The sequence below is a fragment of the Otolemur garnettii genome, unplaced genomic scaffold, assembly GCF_000181295.1.
Source record: "Otolemur garnettii isolate 467f Iridium unplaced genomic scaffold, OtoGar3 scaffold00170, whole genome shotgun sequence".
Taxonomy (NCBI): domain Eukaryota; kingdom Metazoa; phylum Chordata; class Mammalia; order Primates; family Galagidae; genus Otolemur; species Otolemur garnettii.
Window position 1 is genome coordinate 3,626,431 of NW_003852565.1, and position 23,142 is coordinate 3,649,572.

At 34.3% G+C, this 23,142-nt stretch overlaps 1 protein-coding gene across 8 annotated transcripts in view; it reads left to right on the forward strand.

Annotated features, from left to right (window-relative positions):
* UBE3A (ubiquitin protein ligase E3A) overlaps positions 1 to 22,604 on the forward strand; it is a 120,933-nt gene extending 98,329 nt beyond the window's left edge. For all 8 annotated transcript variants that reach the window (XM_012811620.2, XM_023519296.1, XM_023519295.1 and 5 more), the window contains 7 exons: positions 8,907 to 9,051; positions 10,786 to 10,991; positions 11,563 to 11,727; positions 12,829 to 12,984; positions 13,085 to 13,158; positions 20,046 to 20,189; positions 21,137 to 22,604. In XM_012811620.2, coding sequence (XP_012667074.1) covers positions 8,907 to 9,051; positions 10,786 to 10,991; positions 11,563 to 11,727; positions 12,829 to 12,984; positions 13,085 to 13,158; positions 20,046 to 20,189; positions 21,137 to 21,257 — 1,011 coding nt within the window. In that variant the 3' untranslated portion in view covers positions 21,258 to 22,604. The remainder of the gene's footprint in view (positions 1 to 8,906; positions 9,052 to 10,785; positions 10,992 to 11,562; positions 11,728 to 12,828; positions 12,985 to 13,084; positions 13,159 to 20,045; positions 20,190 to 21,136) is intronic.
* The last annotated feature ends 538 nt before the right edge of the window (positions 22,605 to 23,142 follow it).

Sequence of the window (23,142 nt, forward strand, 5' to 3'; positions counted from 1 at the left end):
TGTATTACAGTTTAGTGAATTCATTTCATAAGTGACTGAAAACAAAATGGTATCATATAGGAATATGCGAACATTTCTGATCCTAAATATAAATATTATATTTTCGTTTAATTTATAAACGTGCTTTACAAAGTATTGGTTTTCTCATAAAATGATCACTCTCTCTTTGAAAAAGAATGAATTTTCTAAATCTTGAAAACTAGATCCAAAAGTTTCTCCATTCAGAAGAGAAGAGGGTGTTGGAGAAAGACCAACCCACAGAAAGAAATGTGAAGTATTAGATGTGAAGATACACTGAGAAAAGTGGTACTGCCATAAAAGGTTAAGTAGTATTTGCAAAATCCCATCATGGGAAATTCAGACTTGTACTACTATTGTGAATTTGATGAAGTCAGTATGTGTTGCCAGTAAGAGTTCCTGTTGGCTTCTCACAATGTGCCTGGATGGCAGTACCTGGTTGTGATAGTTTCTTCTCACTTAAATATTCAGAGGGACAGCTGTGGGTCTTGGAGCTTCTGAGAAAAATAGCAACTACTCCAAGAATTTGGGGATTTAATGGTGCCAGTGTTCTCAACCAAATTCAGGGAGGTTGAGCTGGGAAAATACTGGGCAGGTTACCTGTCTTCTAAACTTCCTGTTTCTCTAGACAGGATTGCCTCTTGTCATTTCCTTTCCTCCACAGAAGGTAAGAATTTTACTGTGCCCTTTTAAGAATGCAGGACTGGCCAGAAGACAGAAATCTACTACCAGTCACTTTTTACCAAAATTTGTATTTGTGACAAAATTTCCCAGGATTAGGTAGCACTGTTAATTATTTGTTATCAACTTCAAGTAAAATTTAATATCAGCTAAAATTACTAGTGAAAGACAGCAACCCATGATACAACTGGGAGATGATTTTTATTTTAAAATACATTTTAGTTTTAGAAGAAATTTGTCTAAATCTCAGAATTTACCCAGTGGGAAAAAGTTTGACATTTCAGAAATTAAAAGTTACAGAGATTTTGTGGCAGTTTTCTTTGTTACTGTTTTATTTTTAAATGTCAAATATATTTATAGTGTTGAAGAAAGAGTCTTCATTATTTAAGTAACTCAAGGCAGTTTGTCATTAGAAACAGAAAGGGGCTTTAACTGCCGGAAGTAATTATCACTGCTGACTTTCTGGTGCCACTTAGTTTTGAACCACTTAATGACTAATCATGTGGCAGCCAGCACTTTATTTTCCATAGTTGAGCAGAAGGGTAGGGTATTTTAAAAGAATGTGATTGGTATTTTATGAAAAGTATGTTGAGGTCTGTCTATAAACATCCATTGTTTGAGAACTACAAATGCTACAACTACACACTTTATGTTTACCTTCTTGGAATGGGATCCCTCTGTCATCAAAGCTGTCCCTGGCTTTTAAAGAATGAAATTATTTTGTAAGATTCATTTCCAGAGTTGTTAAAAATTATCTGCCTTCTCTATCTGCCCTCTACTCAGAAGTATTCCTTGGCTTAGTTTCCTCCTCTCCTTTTTTCCCTGGTAAAGCAAGGCTAGGTAAGAACCAGCAAAAGTTTAGGTGCTCGTATGGCTTGCTTTATTCTGTTTTTAAAAGTTATCTTCTGGGATGTTTAGCGAACAACTTTTTCAGGTTTTAAAGCCTTCTGAGCAGATGTTAGAGTAAAATTAACTGAAGTTTTGGTTATCCTAACAGTTTTGGTTTTCTTAACCAAATTCTGCTTAATTATCTCAAAACTGCATATTGTGCTTTGGCCTCCTATAATTAAGGATTTGCTAGATAGTATCTGTACTTGAGTACTGCAAGTCTACAAAAGCAGTTCACTTCACAAGTCCTTGTGTCTGGCCCTTTGTTAAGCCATGGAGATGACGCCCACTGACTATTTAGGGGCTACTTGTTCACACCAGCCAGATTTTACTCATAACCTTCTTCCTTTCTCCCTGTCTTTTCCTCTTTTTCTTTTTTAAATAACAGAATGTGAAAAGACTAGGTCTTAGAAGTCAAATAGATAATCTGCATATTTTTTTGAAATATGTATTCCCAGCAGGTTAATAATTATGATAAGGTCTTATTATTTTTAGTAGCACAAAGTAGGTTTACAGCAAAAAGTGGTTTAAGGTCATTTTCTCCTGTGCAGCACTGATGAATTTTTCAACCTCTGTTCCAATGATCTAGTTTTCTTTATAAGCCTCATTCTTCCCTACCTATCACAGTTTGACAAACAAAAACTTATTGACCACTTTCTTACCACCTGATAATTTTGAACTACACGGTATTGTTGGGCAGAGAAGAAATGAGAAGCTTTGTGGTGAGCTCATTATTAACACTTAACGTTATAGCACTCTAGATTTGACGAGCTAAAAGGATCCTTAGTCTACTCCTTACTTTAAAAAGTTTTATACAAAAGACAGTGGCTATATACATGACACACTTAAGTACATTTTCTAGTGGGTCTTATTTTTCACTTAATTGAGCGACTGACTAGCTTAGAGGAAGAGTAAGGGATAGATAGTAACTTGAATTAATAATTGTTAGCTTTTTTAAAAAGAGAATGTTCATTGGTTTTCATGTACCATGAAATTCAAACTAGCCTAACAAATTGTTTCCTAACTAGAGTTTTTAGGGAAACTATATTTGATGTTGAAAAGAATTAGTCTTTATATAGCACTTTACTGAATTGAAGATAACAGATTGTAGGCCACACTATTATTTTATTACTATGAAGGAGAAAAAATGCTTCTAGCTAGTTGTAGGATTGTAGGATGGTATATTCTGATTTCAGAGATAATGTAAAAAAAAAAAAAAAGTAAATTTTAGATTCTATAAAGTAGAAGGTGTTTTTTCACAAACAGACACCTCAGAATCACTTAGGAACACTGCTATCCCATCCCTGCTTAAGTTACTGGAATATTTTCCCTAGATCTTATTTTCACTACTTCTTGTTGTTACTCCTTAGAAAATAGTATAGTGATAATTGTGAGCTCAAAGTTCAGCTTTCATTTGAATGTAAATGATCCTAATATGACAAGGTCTTTACATATTTATCCATTTGTATATTCTTTTACAAGCAGATAATTCTGTATTTTTCTTAGACAAAGCACTTCCAAGAGGTAATATATATAAAAATTTTAAGAATTAATTTTTGAGTAGAGGAAGACAGTATTGCCATTTATGAGGTGCCCAAAATTGCCTTCACATTTAAATGGAAAAGTTGTTTAAAATGCAAGTTCCTGTGTTCTAGATAAGAACACCCTGCATTCTACACTCTAGAGCACTGTTTTTCAACCTTTTTTATTTAACAGCTCACTCGAAACTGTAGTTAAATTTCTGTGGCACACTTAAATTATGTTGATCAAAAAAAAAGCAAAAAAATATATAATTACTGTGCTTTGAACTTCTTTTGAAAATAATTTAATTAATGATCTTTAAAAATTTTTATAACACACCAAAGATCTCTCATGGTACACCAGTTAAACATCACCGGTCTAGGGAGATTCAGATTAGGAGCTCTAGTATGAAGCTGGGGAATTTGTACTTCCCGTAACATTCTGACAAAGCCAGGCTGCAAACCAATATTTGGAAAGATGGCTGTTGGTTCAGTTTGTATATATACATATATGTTGAAGCCATTTTTATATATAAGTACATGTTTAGGAAACTGCCACATTTTTAAAAGGTTCATGGGGACAAGAAACTTAGAATAAAGATTGATCACAGTGTGAAAGGAAACTTGGTTCTGATTAGCCAGGGAGTTCTAGAATTTCAAGTAGATATTTAAAAACGAAAAAGAATGTCTGAGATGTAGAACTGAGTAGAGAACTCAAAATATAGAACTAGCACAGATAAAGATGTTGGCACAGATGAAAAGCCTCACTACCCAGAGGTTCTGCTCCATCCCCTCTGAAATTCACTGGATTCTAAAGCACTCTCTAATCTAGCATCCAACATTTTCCTTGGATGCTAGAACCTGATTATTGAAACATGAACCTGATTCTTTCACGTGTTAATTGGCCTACAGTGTTTCAAGAATGAGATTGTTCTTTGCTGCTCTAGGTATGTTTAATTGTATCTGATATATTAACAATATTGTGGTTAATGTAATTAGCATTGTTTCATACAGTTTATGCTAACTGAAATGCTGAACTTTGTACTTGGTTTATGTTCTCAAAATAATTTATTAGAACTAGCATGAGAGAATGAAGCAGGTCTGTGAGAACTTGAAAACATAAATATATCTAGATGATCTGAAAATTCCATTCTAATCAGTGGTTTATGCCTACTCACTTAAAAACTATTTATCATAGAGGGGTGACTGAAGTATTTAAGCTATCCCTAGAGATCCTAGGCATTCTTAAGCATTAGAGAGTTCTCTTTTCTCTGAGTTCTGTTTCTACTTAAATATTCATACCATTAAGGAATTTCTTTTCAATTACAGGTAATGGTGGATTTGATCTGACAGCTCAGAATACTGTAAGATTATAAGTGGTTATATATATAAGGGTTTCTCTTTTTAAATTTTGTAAATCTGGCAATATGATATTTTTATATTGAGATATCCTACCTGATTATTCTGGGAATGTCTTGATGTCAGGTCAAGTTTTAAAAATGATCTCCCTAGGTTTTCATCATTGTGGCCAATTAAAAAGTTGTGAAATTGAAAATTGTTTTATCCAACAATTAGTAAAATAAAAGCCTTAAAAGAAGAAGAGGAAGATGTTATTACATCCGGTCTATTTTTGTTTATTTTTTCTCAGTAATCTATCTTTTGATCATCTCTATGTTAAAGTTTTACAAAATATACTCTACTTTAAGACATACCTATATATAAAAATCCATATCTGTATAGTAAATGAATTTAGGGATGCATATGAATTCTCCTTTTCAGAACGTTCACTGACATATTCCTACAATTTCAAAATATCCTACAGTATCTAAAAAACTATTGATTTTAGAAATTCAGTTTTAAATGATACAGCTACTATATATAGTGATACACTATTACAGTCTAGTTCTTAGATCATTTTTAGTTTCTTGGGTAATGTATTGGAGATTGCTATTTTTAAGAAAAATAAAAATAAATGCATCCCGTTACGTTAATAACCTTTGTCAGAATGGTTATTGCTTAATTTTGTGTATTGTATTTGTTACCACAATTGAAAATAAAATATTTTTTGAAAAAGACTACCCATGTATTCTTAAATGATGCTATATTTTTAAAATTATTATCTATAACAGAATGGTAATCTAAATGGATAATAATTGGAGATTTTCACCTGGGGAGTTTACCAACTATCATTCCTTTAGCATGTTTGTATTTGAATACATTGTGATTCTAAAAGTAATATATATTTATTGTGAAAAACTTAAATAAAAAGTGTAAAAAAAAATAAAGAACACAATTATAATAAAAAAAAATGATTGGTTGTCATTTTGGAGAGTCAGTAAAGCATTATAGCTTACTGCCTAGATCAGAATCTCTGTTCCACAATTTACTGTGATTTGAGGAAATTATGTAGCCTTCTATTAGCTTAGGGTCCCAATCTGCAAAATGGAATTAATAATATCACGTACCTCATAAGGTTGTTGGGAAGATTAATGAGATTAATTGCTATATGGAAAGTGCTACATACGTGCAACATATTTTTGTTACTTTTATTCATGAAATATTTTTGTTCTATAATGTCATGGTTGTTGGGTTTGCAGATAAGCCGAGAAAAAATTTTAGAACCAATAAGGCAATAATAATAGCAACAACAGCCAGTCCTAATATGCACTGACTTTGTGCAGGGAATTCATCTACATATGCATATATCTTATTTATTTCTATTTTTTTTATACAGATGAAAGTAAAGAGAGGTAAAGTTACATGCTTAGAGTTGCCATATAGAACATATCAATTAAATTCCTTTTGTCACTCAAGATAGCATAGTGTAGAGATTGGTGAAAATATCTTACTACAAATGAAGATAAATTTGCCTGAGCTATTATTCAATATGTCTTAGGTGGAGCTAAGATCAGCTAATACATGGGGCTTCTCGATCCTATAGAAATTCTCCATAAAATCCTCTAAAGAGTTTCACATGGATAATAGTTAGCTCTTATTTATGAATGTTAATGAGGAAAAGCTATGAATAGTCTTAAATGTGGAATAATAATTTTTTTCATTTTGGAATACATTGTATTTGATAAAGGCAAGTTTACCTTAAAGGCAAATAAAAACATTTGCTTACTATCCTTTAATTCCCAAGTGAGAACTGGGAAAAGAAAACTAAGAATGGGTTATACTTGAGCTAAAATGGTAGTCCTCATTTTAATCATCAGAATTCTATATACTTTGAACCTTGAAACATTTTTCCAACTAGAACTAATTTTTTCTTGTAAGACTATTTTCAGATCTACATTTATTTGACTGTAGTGTTTTGCAACTAGTCTATGATCAGTTTCCTTTGGGTACATGAAATTATAAATCTTTTGTTCGGAGAGCGAAGTTGTTTTAAAAGGTAACAATATGATGTTATCTTAATAATATTGCTTGCTCTACAGAAAGAATCCTTTCTTTCATACACACACAGACACACACACACACATATAGTCTATTTCTTTATTTGTTCATTCATTCATTCATTTATTTATTTTTGAGGCAGAGCCTCATTCTGTCACCCTAAGTAGAGTGCTATGGCCGTCATAGGTCACAGCAACTGCAAACTCTTGAGATTAAGCAATCCTCTTGCCTCAGCCTCCTTAGTAGCTGGACTATAGGTACCTGCCACAATGCTCAACTAGTTTTTCTTTTTATTCCTTTTATTTCTCTCTCTCTCTCTCTCTTTTTTATTTAGCCACAGGTAGTTTTTCCATTTTTAGTAGAGATGGGGATCTCACTCTTGCTCAGGCTAATCTTAAACTCCTGAGCTCAAGCATTCCACCTGCTTCAGCCTTTCAGAGTGCTAGGATTATAGGTATGAGCCACCACACCCAGCTTCCTGTATATTCTTAATAAACCGTTACAACTTCATAGTATGAAAGGTGTTACCTTTTTTTTTCCATTGCAGATGAGGAAACTGAGGCTTAATTGAGTTGCTTGCCAAAGTTTAAATATTAAAAGTTCTGTTAAGTAACATTTGGGACTAGTAAGGAATAATGTCCTGATTTGATCTTTTCCATGACAAAATGCTGTTTCAATATCTCTTATACTATAACTTGGCCTAAAAATGACTTTGAAAATGTTAGAGACCACTGTTGTACAAGAACAGACACTGTTTTAAAGCAAAAGGTTAAATTCACAGAATCATAGGACCTCCATAGTTGAAGATACCTCGGAGAGATAACCTCAGCCAGTTTTTTGATTGCAAACTTAGGAAGAAATATTTTACATAACACCCCAGTACACATATGCATATTTATCTTTACATCTAATTGAAGCAAAAGTTTGAGAAAACAGTAGGTTCCCTTCCTACACAGAGGGCATTCTGTATTTCCCCCTACCCAACAATTGTCAATTGTGGACTGTTAAAAGGATTAGACTATCCACTAATGAGTTGTAGTTGAAAGTTTGGAAAAACAGTGATCTATTCTAGGACAACTTGACCTGATTCTTGTATTTATGAGATTTTATTTTATGTTTTTATAGACAAATCAGAATGCTAAATGAGTATTATTACCCATAGTGATTACTTTAGGACTATAATACCCTTATTCCAGTGATGACTGCATTGCTCAAAACTATTTTGCTCTTTTTCCCCTCTGCCCCCTCACTATTCTCTACTCTCCCTCTCTTCTCTTCTCCACTCTCTCCTCATCTCTCTCCTTCTTCTCTCTCCTCTCCTCTCTTCTCTTTTTCTCTCCTCCTTGGTGCTGCTCTGCAGCCTCCCCCCCTCCAATAAAGACCTTTCATACCAAAACAAAAAAAACTATTTTTAAAATTACCTTTGTAATAATTGAAGTAACCTGAATAATCTTTAAAAAATGTCCTATTTTGACAAATTTCCATCTTGAAGATAAATTTTTTTAACTAGTCAGCACATTTGGAGGTAGTTTAGCAGATACGAGAGATAATTAAGCATACTGTTATTACTAAATTTCAACTATGTGAAACAACAAATTATAGTATAAATATTTCACATTAGCATCTAGTGTTGATTTTATGATTAATCTTACAACAGTTGAAGTCAGTCACTGCTTAGTCAATTCGACAGAGACGCAAAAGTATTTGGTAAAAGATTTATAGTTGAAGAGATAGTAGATGCTAAGGTGTGATAACAGATTGAGGACATTAGCAGGGTATGTCTCACCTGCTTGGTTCTAATCCATTAAAAAATGGTGATTTTTACTTAGTATAATGTCAGAGACCATAAACTATTTTCATGCTTATCTAATGTATTTTTCTTACTTGAAATGATTTTACTTATGACTTAGTAGGTATTAACACTTAATTCTAGAATTTCTATTCTAGTAAACACAAAGGACTTCTGTAAACAATTTTGAGGTTAAACTTTTATGCTCCATAATTTTTGCTGAAATGTTTTAGCTTGAGTAGTGACTTAGGTATTTTTCTGTCTTTAACTTCTTCTCATGTCCTTGCTGTATTGTATAGTCCAGATTTGTTATATATAAGTAATAAAATCGTAATTCTGATTTTCTGCTGTATGTTAATTTCATATCATATCAGTAAAGTTACTATGCTGATTTCTTTGGTGCTTTTTTTATTATCAGTGAAACAGAATCTTTGTTTTTACTGTCTTTTAATTGATTTGCTTCCTGTTTCCATTTAAAAAGAAAAAGTTAAAACCTTTTATTTATTCTCTAGCTCTACTCCTATTTTTATTTGTTTCTGCTTATTACCCCTACTTTGCATTTATCCTGATACTGGCAGTCATCATCTTTTTACATTTATCTTTTCCATCACTAGCTAGAGATGATTGCTATGGAAAATCCTGCAGACTTGAAGAAACAGTTGTATGTGGAATTTGAAGGAGAACAAGGAGTCGATGAGGGAGGTGTTTCCAAAGAATTTTTCCAGCTGGTTGTGGAGGAAATCTTCAATCCAGATATTGGTTAGTATATGTGAGGTGATTGTGGTGCCATCTTTTTGAATTAAGCATTTGTTTATCTTGGTTTATAAGTATTCTTAGCCATGAAGAACAGCAAAAGAAGGCATTTGTATGCATTACCTAGAATCAAGGGTCATGACAGAGATGAAAGTAATGACCTATATAATTTGTATTCTCATTAATTTAATTTATTGCTCTTGAGACTAAAGATATGCATTTATGATATTTCATTTTATTTATTATAATTATTTTTCAACTGCTCTTGACCCTGTTACTACTATATGAAATTTTTAGCATATCCATTGATAGTGTAACTTGATCTGTAAAAATTGTTTACATTATAAACTGAAATTTAAGTATGAATTAGATAATTTTTAAACCATTGTTTCATGGTTAATGTGTCCTCTTAGTGAACAAGGAGATAATGTTTCTTTTTGTTTTAACTTAAAAGTGAAAGGAACATTTTTAAAGCTTTTAAAATTCTTACAAACTGATTTTAAAATACATGCTTATTATTTCATTTCTAAATTCTATTCTAGAAATTACAGATTTGTTCAGACCTAATCCTTAAAAAAATTTTCATTCAGTTTCATAGTAAAAACTAAAAAAATTTAATAAAATGGAAAAATTCTAAATTCAGTTAAAATATCTGTTTTTCCATTAAGAAATTAATTTTTTAAAAGGAAGAAGATAAATGCCATCTCATTCAGGTAGGTAAAACCAAAGAATCTAGTTTTGCAGTCAGTGTGTGATAAAACCAAAGTATCTAGTTTTGCAGTCAGTGTTTTCCTTTATTAGTAACCCAAGTTGGGTTTCGATGAGTGAAAACTATGTGAAATTGAAAGACGACAAAACTACTTTTATTTTTTTTATTGGCTCATAACTAATATGTGCATTAAGCAGCTTTGTCTGAGTTACCAAGTTTGTTTAAATTTATGTACTTGAAATCATCTGACTTTGTTAGATGGTTGAACAATTTCATGGAGCATTGTTTAGTTTTGAAAAAACAAAACCAAAACTTTTCATATTATAATACAAAATTGTTTTTAAAACCGTATGTGTGGTACAAAATAAAAGTAATTATATTTTTATAAGTTAAACATTTAAAATATATAGCCTTTTTTGTTTTTTTGTTTTATTTTTCAGCCCTGGAGTAGATAAAGTTATGAGTGCCAATTTAAACTTCCCATATATGGTAGTAGAAGATAACAATCTTTTTATTTTTTGAGATGGAGTCTTACTTTGTTGCCCTGGGTAGGGTGCTGTGGCATCACAGCTCACAGTAACCTCAAACTCTTGGACTCGAGTGATCCTCTTGCCTCCACCTCCCAAGTAGCCAGGACTACCAGCACCCACCACAAAATCCAGCTATTTTTTTTTTTTTTAGAGCTGAGTTTCACTCTTGCTCAGGCTGGTCTCAAACTCCTGAGCTCTAGCAGTGTGAACTTGCCTTGGCCTCCCAGAGTGCTGGGATTACAGGCCAGTATGCCCGGCCCCCAAATTTTAATCTTTTAACTTGCTTATTCCACTGTTTCCTTGGCTTCTTTTATTAACATACCACCATTTGCCACAATTTATAATTAACCATACATATTTGGACAAGTGCTCATGTAACAGAAACAAATATTTTATACCTAATTTCTAAGAAATATGTTTACATGTGTAATCGTTTTAGATTTACATTTGTTTTGTTCATCAGTACAATAGTAATGTATTTTTAAAAATCATTTCTTATAGGTATGTTCACATATGATGAATCTACAAAATTGTTTTGGTTTAATCCGTCTTCTTTTGAAACTGAGGGTCAGTTTACTCTGATTGGAATAGTACTGGGTCTGGCTATTTACAATAATTGTATACTGGATGTGCATTTCCCCATGGTTGTCTACAGGAAACTAATGGGGAAAAAAGGAACTTTTCGTGACTTGGGAGACTCTCACCCAGTAAGTTCTTTGTCACTTTTTTTTCAGTCTTGTAGATTTTATTTAAATACAAAAATGAAATTTAATTCATATAAAAATTTAAAAGGTTTTGTTTGTAATCTTTGTTGATGTTTATATTTACTAAGATAAAGGTTTTAATCTTACTGACACAGACATTTAAAAATTCAAAGGGGAAATGTTTATGTATTACTGTCAGAAAGCAGCTTTTGTCAGATTGATTTTGTCGAGAAGTGTTTTTAAACCTTTTGTTTTTTTAATGAAATCATCTGAGATTGCCGAGTGAAATCAGAGCTGCCCTGGTTAAGGGTCTTGATAGCTGCAGTTAGTGTATTTAGTTCTCTGCCCCACACTGCTCACAACCTGAGACAGAGCACAAGTGTGGAATCTATTGCTAAATTGACAGTCTTTCTTTTCTAGGTTGTAAACTATTTGTGGGGGGATAAGAAAGATACTATCTATACCTTAATTATTGAAAAAGTTTTGTATTTCTCTAAGCAGAGTGATATAAACTCTGTTTGATGTTGTGTTTGTAATTCTGTGTTAGCTTTAATTTTCCATTTCTGGTTGTTAGGTTCTGTATCAAAGTTTAAAAGATTTATTGGAGTATGAAGGGAATGTGGAAGATGATATGATGATCACTTTCCAGATATCACAGACAGATCTTTTTGGTAATCCGATGATGTATGATCTAAAGGAAAATGGTGATAAGATACCAATTACAAATGAAAACCGGAAGGTAATACACACTTTTATATCATCCTCACTTTTATCTCATTATTAACAATTTGGAAGCAGGTGTGCTTGTAAGTTTTAAAGAAGTATCTAGTATAATCCTATGAAGAACCAAGAAATCAAGTAACCAAGTTCATATAAATGATAGCACCACACTTTTGAATATTAGCTGGTGTGAGAGCACACAGTGGGCACTAAACTTCTAGAGAAAGAGGACATGAAGTAAGAGTTGGTTAACAGCTCTGTGTGGCTGTGGTATAAAGCAGGATCTTGTTTATATTGATCTGGAGAGGTAAAAGAACCTTACGATTAAGGTAATTATCACAGAATAAGTGAACATTATATGTAATCCTGATGTTCGTATCCTATTTATAATATAAATACATTTCTGAAAAGTAGTATTTCAGATTTGGGTTTCTTTTGACTAAAAATTGTTCATCTGGAAACAGTAGAATAACCCAGAACATAACAGGAAAATTATGATAAAAATGAAATATACCTTTAAGAAATATATACTTATATTGTTTTTTTCATTATTATACTTATTAAGGATACAAAATTCATTTTCTTTTTTTGACTTGGTCCAATAGTTAATGTGTCAAAGAAAACTATAGCTTTTTTGCTGAACTAGATATAGTAGGCAGCTTACCAAATATTTTATAGTAGAGAAAATGGGACTTTTTGGTTTGTTGAAATCTAGTACATTATGCTTTATTAAACCTATTGGCTTTTATAAATACATGAAAAAATGGTTTATATGTGTCTGTGTTTGTATACCTATTTAAAGGAACCTAAAAAATTATGTTGAGGCTCCAGCTTTTATATTGAGTCCTCTTTAAACACTTGAAATTTCTATGTATAATGGTTTTACATTTATGGCCTTTTTATTGTTTGGTATTGGTTATACCTGTGGTTGATAGAGACCTGTGAAATCATAACAAGTATTTTCCTCTGTATGTATAAAATTTGAATTTTTAAAAATAGTAAAAATAAAAATATTCTTGAATGTCTTTGCCTTGGGAAAATAAAAGTAAGACAGCCACGCAGCCCAGTTACTTGTGCACAGCATGGTGTAAGAAGTTCTTGTGGTTAATGTCTTCTGCAGGAATTCGTCAATCTCTATTCTGACTACATTCTCAATAAATCAGTAGAAAAACAGTTCAAGGCTTTTCGTAGAGGTTTTCATATGGTGACCAATGAATCTCCCTTAAAGTACTTATTCAGACCAGAAGAAATTGAATTGCTTATATGTGGAAGCAGGGTAAGAAAGCAAGCGTCTGCAAAAAAAATTATGTTATCGATTCATCATTTGTAAAGGTATAGTATATAATATGCTAAAATATATTTTCATGAATTTCCAGAATCTAGATTTCCAAGCACTAGAAGAAACTACAGAATATGATGGTGGCTATACCAGGGACTCTGTCCTGATTAGGTAAGGTGTTTAATTCTTAAAGGAAAGGTCTGATTCACCAAAGGAGTTGTGTGCGTTATGCTTCAGACGTTTTTCTCTAGGTGCTGTTTCCCAAATAAGCAAAGCCAAAACTCCTCATCTCCTTTCAAAGTCAGAAGTGTGTTCATAATAACAGTTTTTAGAGTTAATCTTGTGATTTATTTCATGATAACTCCTATTTTATGTGAATCTAATGCTTTTCCTGCATTTAGGATATAGATTATCTAATATTTCTGGTGAGTATGATTAGAGTATGGTGACTGCTGGTTAGAAGGTGATGAAAATAAAATTACTGTCTCTGAATACTTCTTACATTTGTGAACTGCCTTTTACATAGCTACCTATATCAAGCCCCTTTTGTATACATTCTTTTATTTAATTCTTAAGATAGTATCACAAAATACAAATTAGTACTTCCATTTTACACCTTAAGAAATTGAGTACTAAATTCTCACAGAAAGAGGTAGAAATTCCCAGTCACGCAAATGCTCTGTGCGTGAGGGTAGGGTGGAGGGTGGGGCAAGTTCAAACCTGGCCCAGGGCCTGCTTTACAAAAAGAAGATCCCATTTTGTCCATGATAAGGAGTATCATGGCAATAGCTCTGTAATATTATTGATCAAAGATAGAATTTCTAATAGTTTTTATGAATGTAACCACTCCTTTTTTTTAAATTAATGTTTGCATGATCTTTTTCTATCATTTTACTTTCGACCTATGTTGCTGAATTTGAAATGAATTTCTTGTAACCAGCTGTAGTTTAGTTGTCATTTTAAAATACACACTCTGTTAGTCTCTGACATTCAATTGGTATATTTAGACCATTTATATTTAAGGTTGCTACTGATATGTTAGAGCTTAATTCTGCCATTATTTGTTTTCTGTTCTTCTACTTTATATCTCCTTGTTTTATTCTCTCTCTCTGTCTTCCATGATGACTTGCTTACTTGAACTGTTTTATGATTTCTTCTTTATTTGTGGTGTCCTTTCTGTATGTCTTGATTTCCTCCTACCTCACCCTAATACCTTGAGAACAATAAATGTTTTTATTCTGGTTGCTTTGGGTATTTACATTATAGATATGTTACTTATCTCACTGATGCCAACACTACCACTTTGAGTGAAATGGAGAAACCCTGCTTTCAGTTAGTTCTCTTTCCCCACTTGAAAATACTGTGATCTTGAATAGTCATGCTGTTATAATTTTATATCAGTTATCAACTGTGTCTTGAAAATATTGTGATCTTTGATAGTCATGCTGTTATAATTCTGTATGTTATCAACTATGTCTTGAAAATATTGTGATCTTTAATAGTCATGCTGTTATAATTTTGTATCAGTTATCAACTATGATTTATGGAACTAATGAGAAGAATGATAGTCTACTGTGTATACCCATTTTTCTGTTACATTCATTCTTTTTTTCCCAAGATTCCATTTTTTATCTCTTCCCTTAGTCATTCCTCAAAGGCAGGTCTGCTAATGAGAAAGTCTTTTAATTTTTCTTTGTTTGAAGATGACTATTTCTACCTTATTCCTGAGGAAAAGTTTCATTTTTGCTATTTGGGGTTTGCTCAGCTTCTTGAAACTTTCAGGGTTGTGTTTGTGTCTTTTGCCAAACAAGGAAGTTTTTCAGCCGTTATTTCTTTAGTCTTTCAGCTCCACTCTTATTTCCTTTCTGGGCCTCTAATGATGTGAATGTTGACTCATTTGTTATTGTTGCAAATGTACCTGAGATACAGTTCATTTTTTAGTCTCTTTTGTTCAGATTTCGCTCCTCTGTCATCTTCATTCTACTGTTGAGCCCATCCAATGATTACTTTTCTCTTAATGTATTTTTCTGGTCTATAATTTCCTTTTGGCTCATTTTTGATCGTAACTTCTGTTACTTTGCCGACATTTTCTATTGTTTCATTTCTAAAACAGCAGAACTTGTAATTGCTTGTCAAATCATTTTTATGATGACTACATTAAAATCCTTGTCAGGTAATTTCAACATCTTACTCATCTTAGTGTTGGCGTCAGTTGACTTCTTCCCTTCATGTGCTCTCCTGGTTCTTGGTATGACAGGTAAGTTTTGGGTTGTATGTTGGATGTTTTATCTTTTTCAGGAAACTTTAGGTACCTTAAAATTTTTCCTTTAGCAAGCAGTCTTCCTGTTCAGGTTTTGTATGCAGATCCTGGTATTTTTTCATGTGCTGTAGTTCCTGTGACTAGTTTCCACAGCCTCCGTTGTGGTGTTTTGGTGTATATCATGTATCTCTTTCTATTGGGGTCCCCAACAGTTCTTGTTGGGGCTGCTTGAGAGGGCTTTTCCTCCAGAGTTTTGCAGAGTCTCTTTGGTTAGGGGAAGAACTCCCCTGCCAGCTCTATATGCCCTAGATTGCACTTTCTGAGCCTTGTGCTATGGTGACAGGATCCACCTTGCTGGGATCCCTGGTGGTAGTGCTCCTAACCACATTGCCTCTGGTCTGGGAGGAGGCTGAGGCTCACAGGGAAGGAAGGCACTTCAGGGCCAGTTACAGCAGAATTTCTCCTGCTCATTATCACTGAGCGCCTGTGTCTCTGGATCTATAAGGAGAAACTCAGGCATGGTTTCATTTCTTTTTCGACTTTCGAGATTTTTCTTCTTTCTTGCTTTTGTTTCTAGGATATTGTGTTTCATTCACCATTAGGTTTCTTTTGGTTTAGTTGTAGTTTCTTTATACAGTAGAACCTCTGTAAGTTGACTACCCAAGGGCCTATAACAGACATAAGGAACTAGGCCTGTTGTACTGATATGTACATGTGGTATATGTCCAGTCTGTTAAGATTAGGTCAGTTTGGCTCAGTGCCTGTGGCTCAAGAGGCTAAGGTGCCAGCCACATACACCTAAGGTGGCGGGTTTGAATCCCCAGCCCGGGCCCGCCAAGCAACAATGGTGGCTGCAACCAAAAAATGGCCGGGCGTTGTGGCGGGCACCTGTCGTCCCAGCTGCTTGGGAGGCTGAGGCAGGAGACTCACTTGAGCCCAGGAGTTGGAGGTTGCTGTGAGCTATGCCATGGCACTCTACCCAGGGGGATAGCTTGAGGCTCCGTCTCAAGAGAAAAAAAAACAAAAGAAGAAAAGATTAGGTCAGTTTAAGGAGATAGTGTAGGGAGGTGGTTAACTATGGAGGTTCTACTGTATTTGACGTGATTTTTTTTTCTTTTCATTATTCCTTATTTCTATCATGTCTTCTGAAATCTTCCTTTCTGTTGCCCTTGTTTTGAAAATTTCTATCTCTGATTTAGTTCTTTCACAGTCTTAGTTTTGTTGTTGTTGTTGTTGTTGTTAAGACAGAGTCTCACTTCATCACCCCCGGTAGAGTGCTGTAGCGTCATAGCTAACAGCACCCTCAGACTCTTAGGCTCAAGCCATTCTCTTGCCTCAGCCTCCCAAGTAGCTAGGACTACCAAGTGCCCACTACAACACCTGGCTATTTTTAAAGATGGGGTTTCTCTTTGGCTCAGACTGATCTCAAACTGGTGAGCTCAGGCAATCCACTTGCCTCCACCTCTAAAGTACAGGGATTATAGGTGTAAGGCACCATGCCTGGCCTCTTCACTTTTCTTTCATTCACTTTCTTTCATTTTTTTCTAGACTCTGTGTCCCCAGTAGAAATTTTGGACATATTATTACTCCTCTGGTCACTATATAATAAATGAAGCTTTTATTTCCAAAGTTAATTTTGCATATTTCTTTTGTTTTTTTAGTGTTCTGATTTCTATTTCATATTTGTTCATCTTTCTCTGAATTGTGGGGTTTTTGTTTGTTTGTTTTTGTTTTTTGAGACAGAGTCTCATTTTCTTGCCTGGGCTAGAGTGCAGTGGCATCATAATAGTTCACTATAGTCTCTAACTCCTGGACTCCAACCTTCCTGCTCCCTCAGCCTCTGGAGTAGCTGCCCTACAGGCGTGAACCACCATGCCTGGCTGATACATTCTTTGCAGAGGCAGGGGCCTCCCTCTTACTCAGGCTGGTCTTAAACTCTAGACCTCAAGCCATCCTCTTGCCTTGGCCTTCCAAAGTGCTAGGAATACAGATGTGAGCACCACGCCCAGCCTGAGTGTGGTATTTCTGATCACTGGTATTCTTTCCTATCTGCTATTGCGTTTTTCAGTCATGTTGGAATGTAGTGTTATAGATTTCCCATTGTTCGTGACTGCATTTTTCTGATGTACTTTAGACAGCCTGAAAGTTTTGCTTCTCATTGCCAGACTTCTTTCACATTCAGCCTTCAGAATTGTGTTTTCTTTTTTATGTTTCTTTATACATGTTGGTTTTTTCCTGGATCTGCAATTAGTAGGTCTTGGGGGAAGTGGGAAGAATCTGAGTGGCCTTAGTGGTCTCTTCCTTGAATGGATCCTCCTCTGTTGCTTCAGTAAGGGCAGTTCCTTTAATATATTTTTCTGTTTTATGTGGTCCAGTACTTTCTGATTCTTCAGTTTCATTTACCTTAATTGAGCCCCCCCTTTTTTTTTGTTTGTTTTTTGTTTTTGAGACAGAGTCTCCAGTCTCACTTGGGTCTCCCTTTGTAGAGTGCTGTGGCATCGTAGCTCACAGCAACCTCAAACTCTTGGGCTCAAGCAATTCTCTTGCCTCAGCCTCCCTAGTAGCTGAGAATACAGGTGCCTGCCACAATCTGGCTATTTTTAGAGGCAGGGGTCTCACTCTTGGTCACACTGGTCTTGACTCCTGAGCTCAGGGAGTCCACTCAGTGGCATGAGCCACTGCAATCAGCAGCCCATTTTTTCAGTTACTTTTATTCCTTTATAGCCAGAAGCTACTTTCAAGGGACACCTCTGCTTCCCTTCAGGCCCGGTGACTTCCTGAGACTGTAATTTCTGGTTCTGGCTACTTTTACATGGCCCTTTCTTTTAAGCACTCTGTTGCCAGTGCTCTAACTTGCCCTTACAATTAGGGTGGGGCTCTGACCTTCCCTGGTGAGCCCTAGCCAGTTTCTGCAGACCCACCCCTCCTTCCACATAGTTCCTGCTTAGGTGAGCTGAAGTCTTAACTCTGCTGGTCTCAAATGTTCTTGTCTCCATGTGCATAACATTTGGAGTTTACAGTCTCTTTATTTTTACTCCAGCTATAGGTTATAGGTGTTTAGGGATTAAGCAGGATCCAACCCATGCAGCTTCCACCTTTATGTAAAAACCTAGAATCTTTTTCTCTTCAGCTTTGTAAATAGATGCATTCTTGTTTAATTCAAAATTTTAATGGAAAACATAGCACTTATAGGAAGAGAAGAATTTTGTTCAGTAATTGTTTTCATTATACAAAGGATTTTTATGCTTTTTTTTTTTTTTTTTTTTTTGCAGTTTTTGGCTGTAGTGGGTTTGAACCTGCCACCTCAGATATATGGGGCCGACATCCTACTCCTTTTAACCACAAGCTCTGCCCGCATATTTTTTCTTTCTTTCTTTTTTTAAGACCAAAGAAACAGCTTCTCAGGGGTGCCTTTGAGTCTGCCTCCTGAGGGGTTACTGGTGCAGTCAGGCTCAGAGCCCTCTTGGCAGTGTGAGGAGACATGATCACCACCCACTGCAGGGCAGCTTTTCTGTGGCAGCAGAGGGCTCTGTGCTGCAGCAGACTTGTTTTCTGTTGCCAGAGAGAAAACATGATCCCCAGAGGATGATGTTCAGACTAAGAGTATCTGAGAGAGGCTCCTGCAAATTGTGTGTCCAATCCCCTATTGCCGTGTATTTCTTTACTGTTTCTTCTAGGTAACTGGTAGGTTTGCAAGGACTGAGGGTAAGGGAGTATTGGAGTGGCAGGGAAGGGAAGTAGCAAGAGTTTAGAGAAGGCTAAGACTCAGAATAATGGTGGTGCATCAATAAAAATACCAGCATTTTGATAATGAAAATAGAATGCAAAAATGTCAAAAATTATCATTATACTTACTGACTTGAGAACTATGACGTTCTCTGTCAAGATTCTGGAAAGAACTTTAAAAATAAACATTAAAATACATTTTATAACTAAAATATTTCTAAGTTTTCTAAAATCTTGAAAGTTTTTAGCTCTGAATTAGTGTATATATAACTTTTACTTAAAACAAGCATGCCAAGATTGATCTTTATGAACCTGCATTTTGTTTTTTAGAACTCATGATAACAAAAACATTGTACCATGGCTTGTACTACATAGGTTTTAGCAATGTTGCAGGTTAAATCATTATTTTAAAATAACTGCATATGACAGAAATATCAGAATAATTCTTCTCCATACACAGAACACACTATCTGATGTAGTGTTCTAGTTCATAATGAAGTTGTTACTTTTGTGTTATTGCTGTTAGGTGTGTAATTGTATGGGTTTTAAAAAATTTTTATTCTTTTTTTCTTTTGTCTTTAATCTGTATCACCCCCCACCCCCAAAAAAACCCCAACAACTTAGTAAGAGATGAATAAACCAGTAAAATAAGGGACAGGAGGGAGGTCGATAAAATGTATACCCAAAGGTGTCTGGAGTTAATTTTTCACAGTATCCCTTTCATTCTTTTTCAGTTCATAGGATCTTGTCTTTTGTTACTGACTACACGTGATCACACCCTAATTTATATAACCATCTCTAATTGTGAGACACTTAGGGTTCCCCAGTTTTTTACTGTTGTAAATAATGTAGTGATGAACCTAAGCTTTTATGTATTTAGAAATATTTCTTTAAGATAAATTTACCTAAGTAGAGTTACTCCCCGTAAGTCACCAGGAATGAATTTTTAGAGTTCCTGACAATAACTTTTAGATTATCTCCCAATACAGCTTTAATACAAATCATAAGTTCATTTGAGTGCTATTTATAATGAATGCCGAACTAAAATCAGTATTGTATCTTTTCTCAATAGGGAGTTCTGGGAAATTGTTCATTCATTTACAGATGACCAGAAAAGACTCTTCTTACAGTTTACAACAGGCACAGACAGAGCGCCTGTAGGAGGTCTAGGAAAATTAAAGATGATTATAGCCAAAAATGGCCCAGATACAGAAAGGTAATTAGTAAGTTGTGACTATATACCTACCAAAAACCTTGTGTAACATGTATGAACTGTCATCATATGTTTTGAGCACTTCTATGATTTTATATAGAGATCTCCAAAATTACATGAAATGTTAGTTGAGACTATTTTGCAGTTATTGTGTGAAGAAACTTTTTAAAAATTAGCCTAGTTAAAAATTATTATGGAGTTTACTTTGGCTTGGAACCTTTCAAATTAGTATGATTCATTTATTTTTTATATTCACAATTTATTAATTGAAAGCCATACTATATAAGAATCTATTTAGAATGTTTAAGTGAGGCCCAGGAGATTGTTCAGCATTAGAGTATGCTAGTTTCATAATTTGGTATTTAATTATATTCTCTCCCTATTATATATAACTCAGTATTTTGTGGAGTTGATAGGGACCATACATGAACAGCATATTTTATGGTTTAAATATATTGATGCATTTCTATTAGCATTCTACATTATTTGATACACCATGGTGTTAATTTTAATTTATTTTTATAGTCATATTGCCAGTGTATTTCCAAAAAGCATTAAAGAGCACAGATTTTAACATCTTAAAACGAGGTTTGAGTATTTTCTCCACCTTAGAGTAGGTTAACATCTCAGTGACTTCAACTCTAAAGTACTAACTCTATAAGTTTGTTGTGAGAAGATTTAGTTACATTGAACTACAAGGGCTAGTTACCTAAAATGCTGTCTGATATGTACCAGTAATGTAATGGGTCAGCAGCAGCAGTGAGTGGTTTATAGGGTAGAGAAAGACTGAGTCTTGATACAGCAAAAAGCGTATCCTTGTGACTTACATTAATGTGTAGTTGGCATTATGAAACATCTCAGCTGTATATCTTGTTTTAGTAAAATAGGAGCATTAACTGAGTCTGTTTCCCATGACTTATTATTTTCCTGTTTTCCCCCTTTCTCTTTAGGTTACCTACATCTCATACTTGCTTTAATGTCCTTTTACTTCCGGAATATTCAAGCAAAGAAAAACTTAAAGAGAGATTGTTGAAGGCCATCACATATGCCAAAGGATTTGGCATGCTGTAAAACAAAACAAACAGAAAAAGGAAGGAAGAAAAAAAAAGAAAAAAAATTTTAAAAAATTTAATAAATATAACAAGAGGGATAAATTTTTGGTGGTAGTAGTGTCCCAGTACAAAAAGGCTGTAAGATAGTGAACCACAGTAGTCACCTGTGTCTGTGCCTCCATTCTTTATTGGGGACATGTGGGCTGGAACAGCAGATTTCAGCTACATATATGAACAAATCCTTTATTATTATTATAATTATTTTTTTGCGTGAAAGTGTTACATATTCTTTCACTTGTATGTACAGAGAGGTTTTCTGAATATTTATTTTAAGGGTTAAATCACTTTTGCTTGTGTTTATTACTGCTTGAGGTTGAGCCTTTTTGAGTATTTAAAAAATATATACCAACAAAACTACTCTCCCAAGGAAAATATTGCCACCATTTGTAGACCATGTAACCTTCAAGTATGTGCTATTTTTTGTCCCTGTATCTAACTCAAATCAGGAACTGTATTTTTTTTTTTTTTTAATGATTTGCTTTTGAAACTTGAAGTCTTGGAAACAGTGTGATACAATTACTGCTGTTCTAGCCCCCAAAGAGTTTTCTGTGCAAAATCTTGAGAGTCAATAAAGATGGAAGGGAGAATTTGGAATGTTTTAACTGCAGCCCTCAGAACTTTACTTTAGTAACAGCACAACAAATTAAAAACAACTCATGCCACAGTCTGTTGTCTTCATGTGTCTTGCAGTGAACTGTATCAGTAGCCAACCCTCTTTCTTAGTATGAAAGGACAGGGATTTTTGTTGTTGTTGTTGTTGTTGTTGTCGTTGTTGTTGTTTTAAGTTTACTGGGGAAAGTGCATTTGGCCAAATGAAATAGTAGTCAAGCCTATTGCAACAACATTAGAAAGTTTGTTGTTTATTATAAACAAAAAGCATGTGAAAGTGCACTTAAGATAAACTTTTTATTGATTACTTATTACCTAGAGTTTAAATAGACAATCCAAAGTCTCCCCTTCATGTTGCCATCATCTGTTTAAGCAGCCATCTTATCAAGGCATGTGATCAGTGTTGCAACCTGATGGAAAGGCTGGCTACTGTGCCTCCTGCTACTTAATCATACAGTAAGCCAACCTGGAACTGAATGGAACTGTTACTCCTAAGAATTACATTGTATATCCCCAAAGGTTAAATTTTACTTCAAAGTGTTAAAGATTGCTTTCATGTACTGTGGGGAAGTACAGATAGGTTTAAATTACTGGATATTCAGAAGTAAGTAGTTTCCCCTTTCCTAGTCTTCTGTGTCTGTGATGTTAATTTCTTTTATTGCATTACAAAATAAAAGGATTATGTATTTTTAACTAAGGAGAGACATTGATATATCCTTTTAGTGCAAGCTGTGGCTGATGTGCTGAGCTTGTGCCTTGATGATTGTTTTAACTGATTACTGTACATCAACCTGATGATTTGTTTGAAATTGACAAGAAAAATATAGCTTTCAAATCATTGGAGGGGAAAATGGATGTCTTTCAGGATTATTTTAATTCTTTTAGGAAATGAGACAGAACTGTTATGTACCATAATGCTAAATAAAACAGTGGCATTTTTCACCATAATTTAGTGGAGAAAGAAGACAATGCCTTTGTATTGTGAGAAGAGAACATGAGGTTTTTTGGCCAATTGTAGAGCACTGTGAAGGTACGTACACTGCCTTGCTGCAAGGGACCTTCATGCGACTGTAGTCATCTTAAAAGGCTTCTCATCCACTGTGCTTCTTGTGTATAATGAAAGTGAGAAGAAAATTAAATACTCTGGGGGCGTTTTATGTAATAAATTCGTGAAGAAATTTGTGCTCTTCAGTTCTCCAGTTTTATTATCACTACAGTATTTAAGTTCTACAGTT